Below are 16,461 nucleotides of genomic sequence, written 5' to 3'. Positions count from 1 at the left end.
TTACTGGAAAAACAAAACAAGGCATGCTCTCCACAAGCCCCACATTAATTAACATAAAAATATATATGCTCCCCCAGATCAACGCACAATACATTTGTTTGTCTGGTGTTGGTATATTTTTCATCAATACAATTGAATGTTTTAAATCCAGTCACTGATGCATTGCGATTGATGAGTTCAATTTGATACCACAAACAACATCTATTCTAGAGATTACGGTAAGAGAATATTAGACCCTCCTCCACTGAGTAATGTTCATGAATGTGCAAAGCTCCTCTTCGCTCTCTTATCATCAGCAGCATAATGCAACGGAGGAGTAACGAAAAAATGTAAACTATAGCTGTTATTGCCAATTCACAGACATGAAAGAGGAATATTGTGCTCCTCCAAATCCTTAGAACAATTTCCCATGATGAGAATTCATTGCAAAGTTGTTGTGATCGCTGTCTGTTTTGGAGTTTTTCTACTTTTGTACTTTTTGGGGGGGAATGCTGCAGACGATCCGCCTTTGAAAGAAGTTGCGGAGGATTACTATTTAACAACGTCCTCTGGGCTTGGAAACATTGTTGCATCAAAGTTAACAAAAAAGCCTCACGAACTTCACATAACACAGAAACAACCACTCACGGACCGAAAAGAAGCGAAAGTAGTCAGTAGAGGAGGCAATGCGATCGCAAAGCGGTAAGTAATTTTCGACCATTGCTTGTTAATGTTGATGTGATTTATTGGCGTTCTCCACGCCTATTTTTTTTCCATCAACCTTTTGGCACACATTTTAAAGACGTAAGATGTCTCAAAAGTAATGTAGGGATTTTTTGCACTTTTATTCTACGGATTGCATTAATATCTGCTTACCGATATGGTTTCTTTTGTTCCTTTTGGAAGTTGTGGAATGAGTCCACACGTATCCTTTCTCTATTCATTCAGGAAGACGTGCTCCCCCCATAAAAACATACATAGGCTCAAATCTCAATTATGGTCAAGGACGTTGGCAACAAACAATGGTTTGATCTGTCATGAGAGGACTAAACCTGCAATTGTCATACAAATCAAATTTTTATTATCACAGGTATTTATTTTAATGACTGATCAATGTATTGATGAGATTTATTGCAAAGGTATTGGCACATAATGCATGTCATCTCTCACCTATTCGGTGAGTTGGGTGCATATTTGATCCCATGATGAGCTCAAATAATTGTCTGTATACCGGTTTAAGAAAAAGGCTCGATTGTAAAAATAATTGTCGTTTTGTGGGGTTTATCCCTTTAAGTCCTGTGGTTAACGGGTTTAAAGGTCACCTTGAGAGGGCTCCAAGGAGACCCACTGATTACACTGCTGGGGATTGACGAGCATACACTTACATATCTTTTAGAATTAAACTCACATACAGGACCTACGCCTTCAAGTCAAGGTGCTAAACTACTCCAACTTTAGAATATGATGTGTGTTTGATGTCATGTCCCTTCAAAGTAAACAAGCCGTTCTAGACAAATATACACTGAACAAAAATATAAACGTAACATGTTGGTTTCATGAGCTGAAATAAAAGATCCCAGACATTTTTCATACGCACAAAAAGCTTATTTCTCTAAAATGATGGCCACAAATTTGTTTCAATCCCTGTTAGGGAGCATTTCTCCTTTGCCAAGATAATCCATCCACCTGACAGGTGTGGCATATCAAGAAGCTGATTAAACAGCATGATCATTACACAGGTGTACCTTGTGCTGAGGACAATAAAAGGTCACTCTAAAATGTGCAGTTTTGTCACAACACAATGCCACAGATGTCTCATGTTTTTGAGGGCGTGTGCAATTGGCATGCTGACTGCAGGAATGTCCACCAGAGCTGTTGCCAGAGAATTGAATGTTACTTTCTCTACCATAAGCCACCTCCAACGTCGTTTTAGAGAATCTGGCAGTATGTCCAATCGGCCTCACAACCGCAGACCATGTGTAACCACACCAGCCCAGGACCTCCACATCCGGCTTCTTTACCTGCGGGATCGTCTGAGACCAGCCACCCGGACAGCTGATTAAACTGTGGGTTTGCGCAACCGAATAATTTCTGCACAAACTGTCAGAAACCGTCTCAAGGAACCTAATCTGCGTGCTCGTCGTCCTCACCAGGGTCTTGACCTGACAACATTCCACAGGCCACAATCAACAGCCTGATCAACTCTATGCGAAGGAGATGTGTTGCGCTGCATGAGGTAACCAACAGATGCATATCTGTATTCCCATTGAAATGTGAAATTCATAAATTAGGGCCTAATACATTTATTTCAATTGACAGATTTTCTTATGAACTGCAACTCAGTAAAATCTTTCAAATTGTTGCATTTTATATTTTTGTTCAGTTTAGATGACCTCAACTACTGGTCAAAACAGTCTGAACACGTGAATGTGTCATCCCATGCGCTCATTCCCTCTTTCCTGTGCCTTGCAGACAATAACTAGGAAATGGTTTATCGTCTTTGACTATTTGTGTCTCCTATTATAGTCTTCCTTCTGTCAGGCTATCACTGATATGATAATATAGCCCATATTTGATAGTCTAAAGGCATTGCTTTCTGTTGTAAAGCTTGCTTTCACCTCCAGCGTTTCCCAAATTCGGTCCTCGGGACCCCAAGAGGTGCCCGTTTTGGTTTTTGCCCTAACACTACACAGCTGATTCAAATTATCAAAGGTTGATGATTAGTTGATTATTTGAATCAGCTGTGTAGTGTTAGGGCAAAAACCAAAACGTGCACCCTTTGGGGTCCCGAGGACCGAGTTTGGGAAACCCTGCCCTACACTGTCCTGTTTGATCAGGGATTTGGTTGGAAGCATTTATAAAGCATTCAGACAGGACCATAGTGTCCTGGCAGTGACCACACCCACACATGTGCCCTCTACTGATAAGAGAAATGGGGTGAAAAGGTGACGGTGATGGAGGAAAATGACTAAAGCAGGTTTCACAAACATAACGCTCTGATATTGAAATTAACTGCACATCTCCCTTAGCTTTAGACCCTTTACCATTGGTTCTGGTGAAAGGGAGGGATAGAATTGCCATAAGATAAATGCTATTATGTTGTCTTGGTTACTCTTTCCTGCTCATCATTGTTTGTGGAATTTCCCCACATTTCTCAGGCAAGTGAAAATTGTACATATATTTACATTTGAGTCATTTAGCAGACGCTCTTATCCAGAGCAACTTACAGTTAGTGAGTGCATAAATTTTTCATACATATATGATACTGTCGTCACAACAAACACTTGTCTTCATCATCTGGAATATTGTAAAATAGTGTGCCCTGAGCACAATCAAATGTATTTATAAAGCCCTTTTTACATCAGCAGATGTCACAAAGTGCAATTCAGAAACCCAGCCTAAAACCCCAAAAAGCAACTAATGCAGATGTAGAACCATGGTGGCTATGAAAAACTCCCTAGAAAAGCAGGAACCTAGGAAGAAACCTAGAGAGGAACCAGGCTCTGAGGGGTGGCCAGTCCCCTTCTGGCTGTGCCGGGTGGAGATTATAACAGTACATGGCCATTAAGGCCAGATTGTTCTCCAAGATGTTCATAGATGACCAGCAGGGTCAGATAATAATCACAGTGGTTGTAGAGGGTGCAACAGGTCAGTACCTCAGGAGTAAATGTCAGTTGGCTTTTCATAGCCGAGCATTCAGGGGTCGAGACAACAGGTGCGCTAGAGAGAGAGTCGAAAACAGCAGGTCTGGGACAAGGTAGCACGTCCGGTGAACAGGTCAGGGTTCCCTAGCCGCAGGCAGAACAGTTGAAACTGGAGCCGCAGCACGACCAGGTGGACTGGGGACAGCCAGGAGTCATCAGGCCAGGTAGTCCTGAGGCATGGTCCTAGAGCTCAGGTCCTTCGGGAGGGGAGGGAGAGAAAATTAGAGGGAGCATACTTAAATTCACACAGGACACCAGATAAGACAGGAGAATAACACCAGATATAACAGACTGACCCTAGCCCCCTGGCACATAGACTATTGCAGCATAGATACTGGAGACTGAGACAGGGGTGGGTTGGGGGACACTGTGGCCCCATCCGACGATACCCCGGGACAGGGCCAACCAGGCAGGACATAACCCCACCCGCTTTGCCAAAGCACAGCCCCCACACCACTAGAGGGTGACGCACCCCTTCTAGGGACGGTATGGAAGAGCACTAGTAAGCCAGCAGACAATCCCAGTGGAGAGAGGGGAGCGGGCCAGGCAGAGACAGCAAGGGCAGTTCGTCGCTCCAGTGCCTTGCCGTTCACCTTCGCACCCCTGGGCCAGACTACACTCAATCATAGGACCTATGGAAGAGATGAGTCTTCATTAAAGACTTAAAGGTCGAGACCGAGACTGCGTCTCTCACATGGAGCTCTATAGGAGAAAGCCCTGCCTCCAGCTGTTTGCTTTGAAATTCTAGGGACAATAAGGAGGCCTGCGTCTTGTAACCGTAGCGTACGTGTAGGTATGTACAGCAGGACCAAATCGGAGAGATAGGTAGGAGCAAGCCCATGTAATGCTTTGTAGGTTAGCAGTAAAACCTTGAAATCAGCCCTAGCCTTAACAGGAAGCCAGTGGAGAGAGGCTAGCCCTGGTGTAATATGAATACCAACAAGGTATTCATTCCATTGCAGTAACATTATCTAAAGCTAAATGTCATCTTGGATGTCTAAAGACTGCTCTCTCTGTCTGCAGGTCTTTAAAACCTCCCTGCTTACCCGAGCATCCTGGCGAGGTTTAAGGGACATCTTATGTGGGCCTCATCAAGGGGAAAAAAGCTATTTTTTTTGGGTAGCTCACTGACTCACTTAAACTGCAGGAGAGTGAGCCAATGAAGGAGAGAAAGAGGGAGAAAGTACCTCTTGGCAGACATGGGCAGAGGCTGGTGTTGAGTAACTTGGAAAATCTGTTTATCAGAATACACGTAGCTAGGGGTGATGATTCACTCAAAGAGAATGTTACTTTATTGAAATATGTTATGCATGGGGAGGACTTTCATATTCAGAAAGGAAAGCAAGCACATTTTTCTTATTTTTTCTAAAACATCTGGTGAAATTCCCTTCTCACAGCCTTCATCCACAGTACTCTGTTGTCAATAATTAGTTCAGTTCTTGTTGTATCCCCTCAGAGCTAGTCTGAGTCTGTCCAAATGTTTCCAGATGGGTGGAATATAGTTCTAACACTGTCAGATTACCTCACATGAGCAGCATGTGCTTCGTAACGGGGCTTTGCTGGGTCTAACTGTGTTCACAACATTCATTTCCCTGGTCCAGGCCAGATATAGTATGCATCATAGAACAACACATTTATGGTTAGGTTGCACATTAAAAGACAGTATGCCACTCCCTCAGTATTTTGTATTACTTTCCCCCTACTAATGTATACAGTACATGTTCATAAACATGAATTGTTCTTGAAAGAGCCGTCAAAGCCGAGACTAGAGGACAGGTTTCTCTGAGCCCTGCCATCAATCGTAATCGGTGTTGCGTGATTGTCCCTCAGCCATGCAGAAAACGAAGTGTCACGCTTGGAGACTGTCCTGCAACCCACCTGGCAAATTTCAGTCCCCCCCCCCTCAGATTTTTAGACTAGTAGACACATTATTTGCCTAGTACATGAAGCTCTTGGGTAGGTGTTGCACTCTCCTCTGACAGACTAGTCTGTTTCCTTTCCAAAATCCTCACACAACTGATAGACAGAGTTACAAAGGACGATTTGTTCTAAATGAGGATTTTTGTGGCCATGAGTTTGTATTCTTCCTTTGCTCCATGCTAATGTATACACATATACAGGTGTTATAAAACAAAAAACACAACCCATACAGTATATACATAAAGTGCAGCGCTGAGCATTTAGGTCTAGTTCTACGTTGAGCAATACAAATGTATACTTTTCAGACTGTGATATATTCTGCTCTGCTGAATCCATTTGAATGAAATGGCAGTCTCTGCCACTGTGCAGAGAGAGCATTTTTAAATCGGATATAGAAATGACTGGCTTTGAGCATTAGCGAACAAAGCCCATAGGGTATATACAGACCTACAGTACAGGGGGAGGGAGAGCTGCTCACTCTGAACACTAGGCAGGGACGTCTTAACGGAGGCCTTGAATATGGACATGTTGGTTAGCTGTCTGTCAGTAGAAACAGTGTGATGATGTGCTGTCTGGAATGTATGTGTCTCAGGCATATCCTGTCATGTTCCTGCTGTGCCTCTTAACTCTCATGGCGTTGCAGTTGATATGTTCTTGATGAAGTAGCAGCCTTGCTTTGGAGCGGCATGGTTCTGCTATTCGGATGACAGTTGATGAGGAGGCTTCTGTAAACTGAGAGTCTGAGTCATGTTGCCCCTGTGTGTTCCCTTGTAGCAGACAGAGGAGTGACATGGGACTGGGCAGGCTTTCATCGAAGCGCACCCGAGCTGAGGAAGTCATGCACCTGGCCGTGGTGGCCTGTGGGAACCGCCTGGACGAGACGCTCACCATGGTCAAGTCGGCCCTCCTCTTCAGCATCAAGAGGATCAAGTTCCACATTTTTGCAGAGGACCCCTTGGCCTCTCAGTTTGAAAAGGGGGTAAGTACCGTCAGGCAGGTACTAGAGTACATGATCTAGGCTTTAGGTACGGTATGTTTCTGGAAAAGTAACACTCTAATTCTCAATAAAAGATCAGCCTTTTTGAATATTTTCAAAGACTCATGCATATCTTGGTTGCTGGTCAGTAATATATTACATTTACTGCCAGATCTGAGCATGTTGAAAAAAAGACAGATTTATGCTTTTTGAACTCCCTCTCGCTTGCCCTCTTCAACATCTTACAGACATCAGACCCTTTTATCTCAAGGTCGATCGTGTATCACCCAGACATTTGTCTCACTGAATTACCTATGCAACATTTCAAAGTCACCTTTTAGTTTGTTTATTCACGATCCAAGCTTTACAAAGTCAATGTCTTAGGCTACTGTGTAGCTGTAAACCTAAAGGTATACATACCGGTAAACCAAAACAGCATGCATGCATGAGGCTACATGCCCTTTGGGTGTTTATGGAGTATGGTCTGTGTACCATGTGAGAACCTCCCCCATTATAATTGGTTTCATGCTAGCCAGGAAGTCGAGTTAGTTAAACCCTAAAATCAGTAGCATATGTGCAGGAGATGGAACGTTCTATGTCTGGCCTGCCTGCGCTGGTCAAAGAGGAGGTAGAAGCGAAGGGCTGAAAAGGGTTCTGGCCTCGTTGATCTGTGCACCTAGTCAACAGAAACCCTGCTAGCTCCTCACACTGATCTTTGTTTTGGGGCCAAATTGTTTAATAATGCTGCCGATTATGGAGGGCTTCAGTATCTAACAGAGCAGAAAATCATAGGCCTCTATGTGTGACAGCAGTGTTGACTTTGAGGGGGTAACCCTCAGGCTTGGACAGAATGGGCCTCAAATCTGCTACCTCATGTTTAGGTTAGTTTCACTGGGAGTTAGGCGTAGTTATAGCAACAGCTGGCAGCCTTATGGTCGATGTACAACACAACTGCACTTACTGTAAAGACATGACTTCATTGGTTTACAAGGACTTCCTTAGAGGTGTATGTAGACTTGAACTCTCAGGAGTGTATCATGTGTCAGAATAATGAATATTTCCGTTTGCTCTTTTAGTGATCACTCTCCCATACACCTCTTGACTCAACCTTTCGAGTTGCAGTTTTGTTACTTTGGAAGTTAGATATGAGACTTCCTGTGATGGCATCTTAAAATGGCTGTGTTACCTCTAACAGCTAATGATGATGGTGTCTAGTAACTTTGTGTGGTTTCTCTTTCAGCTGAGCCAGTGGGCCCGCGGTATCTCCAACAAGTTCCAGTACAGTATCTACCCAATCACCTTCTCTGTGGGGAATGCAGAGGAATGGAAAAAGCTGTTCAAGCCCTGCGCTGCCCAGAGGCTGTTTCTCCCTGTAAGGCTGCAGCACATCTTCTCTCTCACCTCTCTATGTACTATATCGTATTTATCAAACATATACACAGAGTCTTTCAAATGACAAATATATATTCATCAGCAAATGTGTTTTAGATTATTTAGATAATTGTCCAGGTCATCCGCTTCCTATTTCTGTTACACTCTGGGCTGCATCCTGACCCCAATGCATTTTCTATTAGATAGGTTTAGCTTAGTTTACACAAGCATATGAGTGATATACCCAGAGAATAATAGTGTATATCCTTTATTATGGGTTTCACTTGTTATATTAGATTGGTATATAATCAATTACCTTAGCATGGTAATATATGGCTTTATTCATACCCATTGACCTTTACTTAACAAACCAGCAATCTCCAGAGATTGAATTCAATGGACATGCATATATATTTTTTAATGGACAATCTTTGAATCATCACAGTGTGCACACATTGCTTTGTCTTTGTACACATTGCATTGCACTGTTGTAAAAAGTGGTAAGCAATCCATGACTGCAATTTCATTGATTGGCAGATGATGCTACACAAACCATATACTTTGCAGGAGCCGAGTGATATTTGATTCTCATCAGGAACAGATTGCTTTGTGATTGTACTCTTCCCTCAAGCCATTGTAGGTTTTGAGATGGCACATACTGTATGTATAATGGACTGTCACTGCAATAGGAGAAAATGACATATTCTGATTGTAACTTACACATGATGATTGTTGTGACAACAGGTGATCCTGAAGGATGTGGACTCTTTACTCTACGTGGATACAGACGTGCTGTTCCTCAGGCCCATGGATGATATGTGGAGTTTCCTCAAGGCCTTCAACACCACCCAGCTGGCTGCTATGGCCCCAGAGCACGAGATCCCCAAGATTGGCTGGTACAGCCGCTTCGCACGGCACCCCTTCTACGGGGTCACCGGGGTCAACTCAGGAGTCATGCTGATGAACCTCACAAGGATCCGAAGAACTTTGTTCAAAGTATGGAACATCATCAATCAGTCAACCTTTTGGTCATATTCCCTATCCCATGTCACTCACTACTGAGCATTTCTGCCCTGTTGTCCACCTCTGAGTTGAAAGCTGTAAGGAGAGTAGTTGTATCAGTCAATCATATCTATCTGAAGCCAGCCAGCTTAAGATATGTCACTTATTGGCACTCCGTCTCAACAGTCTGAGTGCTCAATGTAGTGGAGGCCATGATTAAGGCTCTGTGATTGCCACACTCACATTAGAGCAGTGCTTCAGCACAATCAAGCTCATATTGGGATCTCCCTTCATCCAAGAAGGAGCAGTTTGCTCCTTTCAAATTGGGCATAGTGTAAGAATTGTAGCTGCTATTTAGGCTGTGGAGTAAACCAGTCCCTGTTCCTATTCCAGAACAGCATGATACCCAGTGGCCTGTCATGGGAGGACCTCCTCCACCCACTCTACCAGAAGTACAAGAACCACATCACTTGGGGCGACCAAGACCTCCTCAACATTATCTTCCACTACAATCCAGGTACACTCTGCCAACCCACAAATAAGAAAATAAAATGGCATATAATTTCACCGCCATTCATGTTGACAGCAAGAGCTTTACTTAGGCCTGCATCAATTTAAAATGTTTCCCCAAAACGTGAATCCATGGGTGTTTGCATAAATGTCAGCTTGTATGGAACTCGATACAATTCCTTCAGGCAGGTGTAGTTATTGGTTTTCCTGCTCTAATACAACCACATGAAAGAACTCTCTTAAATGAGGTAAATGCTGTGGAACGAAACAAACCTGCGGCTGCAGCAGCAGATTCAGTCACAGGTACTAAGTGTTCCAAGCCTGAAGTAGACTTGGCTGGAGCATTGTTTGTCTGACAACATGAATGGAACCTGTCTAGTAAACAAGCATATCCCTAGCAGCATCCCCAAATATTTTTTTATTTGAAAAAGGGCCATGTGCAGGGAGCAGCCAGTCACTGTGTACTATCTGCCTCCACCATGGAAAGACTTCAGTCCCTGGCATGTCTGATCTTTCTCCTTTTATGTCTGCCCTCAACCTGGTCACAGAGCATTTAGTATTATTCTGTATGTAAATCAGAGAAACTCCATTTAGTATGATATGTTACGTTATATAAGACATATGGTTACTTAAGGCAGAAACGAAAGTGGGGTGGATGGGTGGGCGTATAACGCAAACGTCTAGCAACTCAAAGGTTGCGAGTTCAAATCTCATCACGGACAGCTTTAGCATTTTAGTTCATTATCAACTACTTACTATTTTTTAGCTACTTTGCAACTACTTAGCTAACCCTTCCCCTTTAACCTAACTCCTAAACTTAACCCTAACACCTAACCCATCTAGCAACCCAATGGTTGCGAGTTCAAATCTCATCACGGACAATTTTGGATTTTATCTTTATTTTGGATCTTTTTTCTGTCTTTGGTAGTTTTTTCAATATTGGTGTCACAGTATGCACTGTGGTAAGCTTTGGGACATTGTGCAGAAATCTGATGTAACAGACATGTAATGGTGTGTTCCTGTGTTTGCAGAGTGTCTGTACACCTTCCCATGCCAGTGGAACTACAGGCCTGATCACTGCATGTATGGGAGCAACTGTAAAGGAGCGGAACAGGAAGGCGTGTCCATTCTCCACGGCAACCGAGGAGTGTATCACGATGACAAACAGCCAGCCTTTAAAGTAGTGTATGATGCAATACATGAGGTAAGAATAATCTATTCATTTGAGTAGATTGTTTCACTAAAAACTGCAAGTTTCTTTACTAGATTGCCGGTTACATCCTCTGGGACAAAGGCAACAAAATGAAGGGGGAGGCGCTCAGAAAATGATCAATCTTGGTATTAAATCCTTCTGTCCTTTGTCCTTTTCTCTCCTTGGAAATGCTGTGGAAATGTTAACATAAGGAAATCCTTATCTCACAGCAACATCAGCCCCCTCTGCTGCCCACAGATAAGCCTTTTATTAACCAGACAATATGATTCATATCCATCCCCTTCTATAGTACCTACAGTAAGCCAATGGCACAGTTGATTTATAAGAGGTTTGATAAGCTACCACTACTGGTGTCTAACCCTGAGGCATGCAATGGTTCTGTTTTACAGTACCCCTTTGAGGACAACTTCTTCCAGTCACTGTTCTATCCCCTCCAGACCAAGTTTCTGGACACCGTCAACACCCTGTGTGGTCGGATTCCCCAGGTGTTTCTCAAACAGGTAGAGAAGACCATGAGGACCATGTACGAGAAGAAAGTGGTCCGTCATGTGAAGCCTCCACCTAAATAACTACAGGAAACTGGATAGAGGAAGTTATTTCTGACATCCCTATGGGAATCTTTCTGTGGAAGATGTGCAATGTCAGGAGTCCCCAGACCAGACTGCCATATTATGACTTTGACAGAACTAGTCTGGAAACCGATTGATGGAATCAGAATGCGTTGCACGGTGTCTGTAACACACAGCGGATCACAAATGACATTCCATTTGATTGGAATGGTGGTATGGATCATGATGGTCATGTAGAAGGACAGGCATACAGTGCTGGTCAATGATATGCTGTGTGTGGGGTAAGCTTGCCTGATCACCCACTTAATTTTTTTACATAACCTGATTTATAGGTGAAAATGTGATGATAAACTTCATGATTTGTTTTATACTTTTTTTAAAGTCCAATGCTTTCTTGAGTTCAGGATAAGTCCTGGTGGAGAGTATTATGTGGGAATTTATTTTGTTTTTCTCTTAAAATATGCATGAACGTGTCTGCCGTAATGCCTTTATACCAGAGGCTTCTGGAAATGGTTTGAAATTATCCCACTCTGCCTGAAGGTTGGCGCCTAATTGATCCTTTTATGTCAAGCAAAGCTAATGGGCCTTTGCTTAACCAGAGCTTTCTGTCAAAGACAAAATCACTTGCATATCTGTACATGTGGGAATGAGTGAATGTGATTAAACTTGTCCAGTTCTCCAATGCCAGCGACAGTATTAAACACAGTATCATGAACATATCATACACTAGAAATTACCATTTAATATTTTGTATAGAAGATGTGTAGCCAAATGCCCTATTGCAGGGGTAGGCAACCCTGTTCCTGGCACTTCATGTTTTTGCTTTAGCTGACCTGGAAGACCAGGTGTGTTGAATTTATGCAATCACTGAAGTGATCAATTAGGTCAGGTGTGGTGCCTAGTTGGAACAAATTCCTGCAGTTTCTGCGGCACTCCAGGAACTGGGTTGCCTACCCCTGCCCTATTGATTGCTGTAATAGTTTGACTTGTGCAATTAGGACAGGGCATGCATACCATTTCTCCCCTATTCAATTGTCAAAGTATTGCAAATCCCTATATGAAAAAGCAGTGTAGTTGTCTCAGATCAACTGCCAAAGTGCTAGCGCTTATAATAGTGGGACTGTATTTTCAAAACAATATGTGCCATGTGTATTCATAAATGCTCTTAAATGTTATGTTTGTTTTTGTGCAAGAAAAGGACAGCAAACTTAATGAAAAAGTGTCTTGCTATAAATGTCATACTATCAGTGATATGTGGACTCGGGACAATAAACGCAAGGATTTATAATGTGACGTTTGTGTAGCCTACTCCATCAGTTGTCATGTGTCTTTACCGGTAATCATTTAAACTGGAAACTCTATTTGGTTGTATTTATACGTGCTTATGTTTACTCTTTGTTTCAGAATAAAGATAATATGCCAACAGTTCTGTGTCTATATTAGTGTAACATAGGATATGCAGAGCCTTGCAGCTATAGATTCAAGACATTGAAATAAAACATGCAAGGGACACTAGAGTTGATTGTCAGATGTATGCCTGTCTTGAAGTACATAACGTGAAGAAAGCATGGCAATTAGCAAGGTAATGATTTTTAGAGGCTTGGTTATTATAGAAGAAACCCTCCAGCTTGAAGATGCTGGCATGTGTGTTTGGAAAGTATTCAGACCCCTTCACTTTTCCCACATTTTGTTACGTTACAGCCTTATTCTAAAGTTGATTTAATTACATTTTCCCCTCAATCTACACACAATACCCCATAATGACAAAGTGAAAAGTTTTTTTTATGTTTGCAAATTTATAAAAAATAAAACATACCTTATTTACATAAGTATTCAGACCCTTTGCTATGAGACTCCAAATTGAGCTCAGGTGCATCCTGTTTCCATTGATCATCCTTGAGATGTTTCTACAACTTGATTGGAGTCCATCTGTGGTAAATTCAATTGATTGGACATTATTTGGAAAGGCACACACCTGCCTACAGTGCATTCAAAGTATTCAGACCCCTTGACTTTTTCCACATTTTGTTAAGTTACAGCCTTATTCTAAAATGGATTAAATAGGGTTTTTTCATCAATCTACACACAATACCCCATAATGACAAAGCAAAGACATGTTTTTAGAAATGTTTGCAAATGTATTAAAAATAAAAAACGGATATTACATTTACATAAGTTTTCAGACCCTTTACTCAGTACTTTGTTGAAGCACCTTTGGCAGCGATTACAGCCTTGAGTCTTCTTGGGTATGACGCTACAAGCTTGGCACACCTGTATTTGGGGAGTTTCTCCCATTCTTCTCTGCAGATCCTCTCAAGCTCTGTCAGGTTGGATGTAGAGCGTTGCTGCACAGCTATTTTCAGGTCTCTCCAGAGATGTTGGGTTCAAGTCCGGGCTCTGGCAGGGCCACTCAAGGACATTCAGAGACTTGTCCCGAAGCCACTCCTGCGTTGTCTTGGCTTTGTGCTTAGGGTCGTTGTCCTGTTGGAAGGTGATCCTTCGCCCCAGTCTGAGGTCCTGAGCGCTCTGGAGCAGGTTTTCATCAAGGATCTCTCTGTACTTTGCTCCGTTCATCTTTCCCTCAATCCTGACTAGTCTCCCAGTCCCTGCCGCTGAAAAACATCCCCACAGCATGATGCTGCCACCACCATGCTTTACGGTAGGGATGGTGCCAGGTTTCCTCCAGACATGACGCTTGGCATTCAGGCCAAAGAGTTCAATATTGGTTTCATCAGACCAGAGAATCTTGTTTCTCATGGTCTGAGAGACCTGTAGGTGCCTTTTGGGTAACTCCAAGCGGGCTGTCATGTGCCTTTTATTGAGGAGTGTCTTCCGTCTGGCCACTACCATAAAGGCCTGATTGGTGGAGTGCTGCAGAGATGGTTGTCCTTCTGGAAGGTTCTCCCATCTCCATAGAGGAACTCTAGAGCTCTGTCAGAGTGACCATCGGGTTCTTGGTCACCTCCCTGACACAGGCTCTTCTTCCCCGATTGCTCAGTTTGGCCGGGTGGCAAGCTCTAGGAAGAGTCTTGGTGGTTCCAAACTTCTTCCATTTAAGAATGTTGGAGGCCACTGTGTTTATGCAGACCTTCAATGCTGCAGACACCCTTCCCCAGATCTGTGCCTCGACACAATCCTGTCTCGGAGCTCTACGGACAATTCCTTCGACCTCATGGCTTGGTCTTTGCTCTGACGTGCACTGTCAACTGTGGGATTGAACTCTTTGGCCTGTATGCCAAGCGTCACATCTGGAGGAAACCAGGCACCGCTCATCACCTGGCCAATATCTTCCCTATGGTGAAGCATGGTGGTGGCAGCGTCATGCTGTGGGGATGTTTTTCAGCGGCAGGGACTGGGAGACTAGTCAGGATCGAGGGAAACAGGAAAGGAGCAAAGTACAGAGAGATCCTTGATGAAAACCTGCTCCAGAGCACTCAGGACCTCAGACTGGGGCGAAGATTCACCTTCCAACAGGACAAAGACCCTAAGCACATAGTCAAGACAACGCAGGAGTGACTTCCGGACAAGTCTCTGAATGTCCTTGAGTGGCCCAGCCAGAGCCCGGACTTGAACCCGATTGAACATCTCTGGAGAGACCTGAAAATAGATGTGCAGCGACGCTCCCGATCCAACCTGACAGAGCTTGAGAGGAACTGCAGAGAAGAATGGGAGAAACTCCTTAAATACAGGTGTGCCAAGCTTCTAGCGTCATACCCAAGAAGACTCTAGGCTGTAATCGCTGCCAAAGGTGCTTCAACATAGTCCCGAGTAAAGGGTTTGAATACTGATGTAAATGTGATATCAGTTTTATAATATACATTTTTTTATTTGCAAAAAAATCTAAAAACCTGTTTTTGCTTTGTCATTATGGTGTATTGTGTGTAGATTGATGAGGGGGGAAAAAACAATTTAATCTGAATACTTTCCAAATGCAATGTAATTATTTTAATGTTCAATGTACAGTTCAGCTATGGTTTCATAACCATTTAGCAGGTAACTTTACAGATGAGTAATTAATAGTAATCTGGTACTTTGTCAAGTGTTTTTTTTTTCTTCCTCCAGTGGTCCATAGATGCGGTTGAGAAAGATTTTTTAAACTAAACCAAGATAGACCACAGATTTTCATTTCCAATGGGAACAAATTAGTAATAGCTCAATTGGTAGAGCATGGCGCTTGTAACGCCAGGGTAGTGGGTTCGATCACCGGGACCACCCATACGTAAAAATGTATGCACACATAACTGTAAGTCGCTTTGGATAAAAGCGTCTGCTAAATAGCATATTATATTATTACAGTGGGCAGAACAAGCAAGGAGGTGGGCACTAGCGATATCCTATTGGCGCGTTCTAGTAAACATCTGCATATTTCTGTTAGGGAACACCTACTCTAAAGTGCGCGTGTGCAATAACTCACTTAGCCTTTGCACTCCTAAACGGCGCGATTTTTAAAAATGTTTCCAAAGGGTAAGGTCTACAAAACTTAGTCCACTGTTCATAACATATTCTAGTTTTGGGAACAGAAAACTGTATTGAGATCAAATGTTTAATCGATGACTGTTGGCCAAAATCCATCACATATTTGTTAGTGAGTGGAAACGCCAACCGGATGCTTCACATTTATACATCCAGTGAAATATCTGTCTCATTGTTCTATCTGTGGTAGAGAGGTCAATCGAACTCGACCTAAACAATATAATTGCCATGGAAACGAAGGAGGAAAGGGCCGTGGGTCGAGAGATCCTGAGTCGCCTCATTGCCCCCCAGCAAAATTAGCCTACATTTAGGCTATTGTTTATGTGTATTTCACACTACGTTGAGGTAAAAAATCGGAGTATGATGCTTTTATGGATGTCAACCCCGGCACTTTTTCATGTCATCGTTAACAATCAACTGCATTACAGTTAAAAACGGCATTGACTACCACCACCGATTTCTGTATGCTAGCTACGCTAACCAGTTCTTCTAAACCTGAAAATGGACCACTTGTATATGTTATACAGCCAAAAACAGTATATCCAAATTGGACTTTAGTAACCACATTGTGGGGTCTGTTACAATACATACATCATAACGGATTTGAAGAAAATCCACTTTGTTAGATGAGATTTGTTGAATGTGCGCCCATCTGATCAACGTCTGCGTTCCGTTGATCCTTTACTTAATCTATTGTGCAACTTGTTGAACTGCAGCATACTCCCTGTACTTTCTGCGTTCTGA

At 42.9% G+C, this 16,461-nt stretch overlaps 1 protein-coding gene across 2 annotated transcripts; it reads left to right on the top strand.

Annotated features, from left to right (window-relative positions):
* Positions 1-285: 285 nt before the first annotated feature.
* On the top strand, positions 286-12,665 carry gxylt2 (glucoside xylosyltransferase 2). Of its 2 annotated transcripts, XR_014613571.1 has the most exons (8): positions 289-681; positions 6,378-6,582; positions 7,820-7,951; positions 8,695-8,946; positions 9,346-9,469; positions 10,494-10,666; positions 11,065-12,007; positions 12,183-12,665. XR_014613571.1 is itself a non-coding variant. In XM_084166731.1 (7 exons), the coding sequence occupies exons 1-7, from the start codon at positions 410-412 to the stop codon at positions 11,242-11,244; spliced, it is 1,338 nt and encodes a 445-aa protein (XP_084022857.1). In that variant the 5' UTR covers positions 286-409; the 3' UTR covers positions 11,245-12,213. The 2 variants fall into 2 exon arrangements, 1 of the variants encoding a protein (XP_084022857.1); XM_084166731.1 differs by having other exon boundaries at positions 286-681; positions 11,065-12,213.
* The last annotated feature ends 3,796 nt before the right edge of the window (positions 12,666-16,461 follow it).

This window comes from Coregonus lavaretus (genome assembly GCF_964263955.1).
Source record: "Coregonus lavaretus genome assembly, chromosome: 8".
NCBI lineage: Eukaryota > Metazoa > Chordata > Actinopteri > Salmoniformes > Salmonidae > Coregonus > Coregonus lavaretus.
This window is presented reverse-complemented; position numbering and strand designations above follow the sequence as displayed.

Bases quoted from the DNA above. Each gene is read 5' to 3' on its own strand.
- gxylt2 (XM_084166731.1), top strand. From the start codon at position 410: ATGATGAGAATTCATTGCAAAGTTGTTGTGATCGCTGTCTGTTTTGGA. The intron at 8,947-9,345 runs GTATGGAACATC...TTCCTATTCCAG, and splicing joins TCCGAAGAACTTTGTTCAAA to AACAGCATGATACCCAGTGG. The intron at 10,667-11,064 runs GTAAGAATAATC...TCTGTTTTACAG, and splicing joins TGTATGATGCAATACATGAG to TACCCCTTTGAGGACAACTT.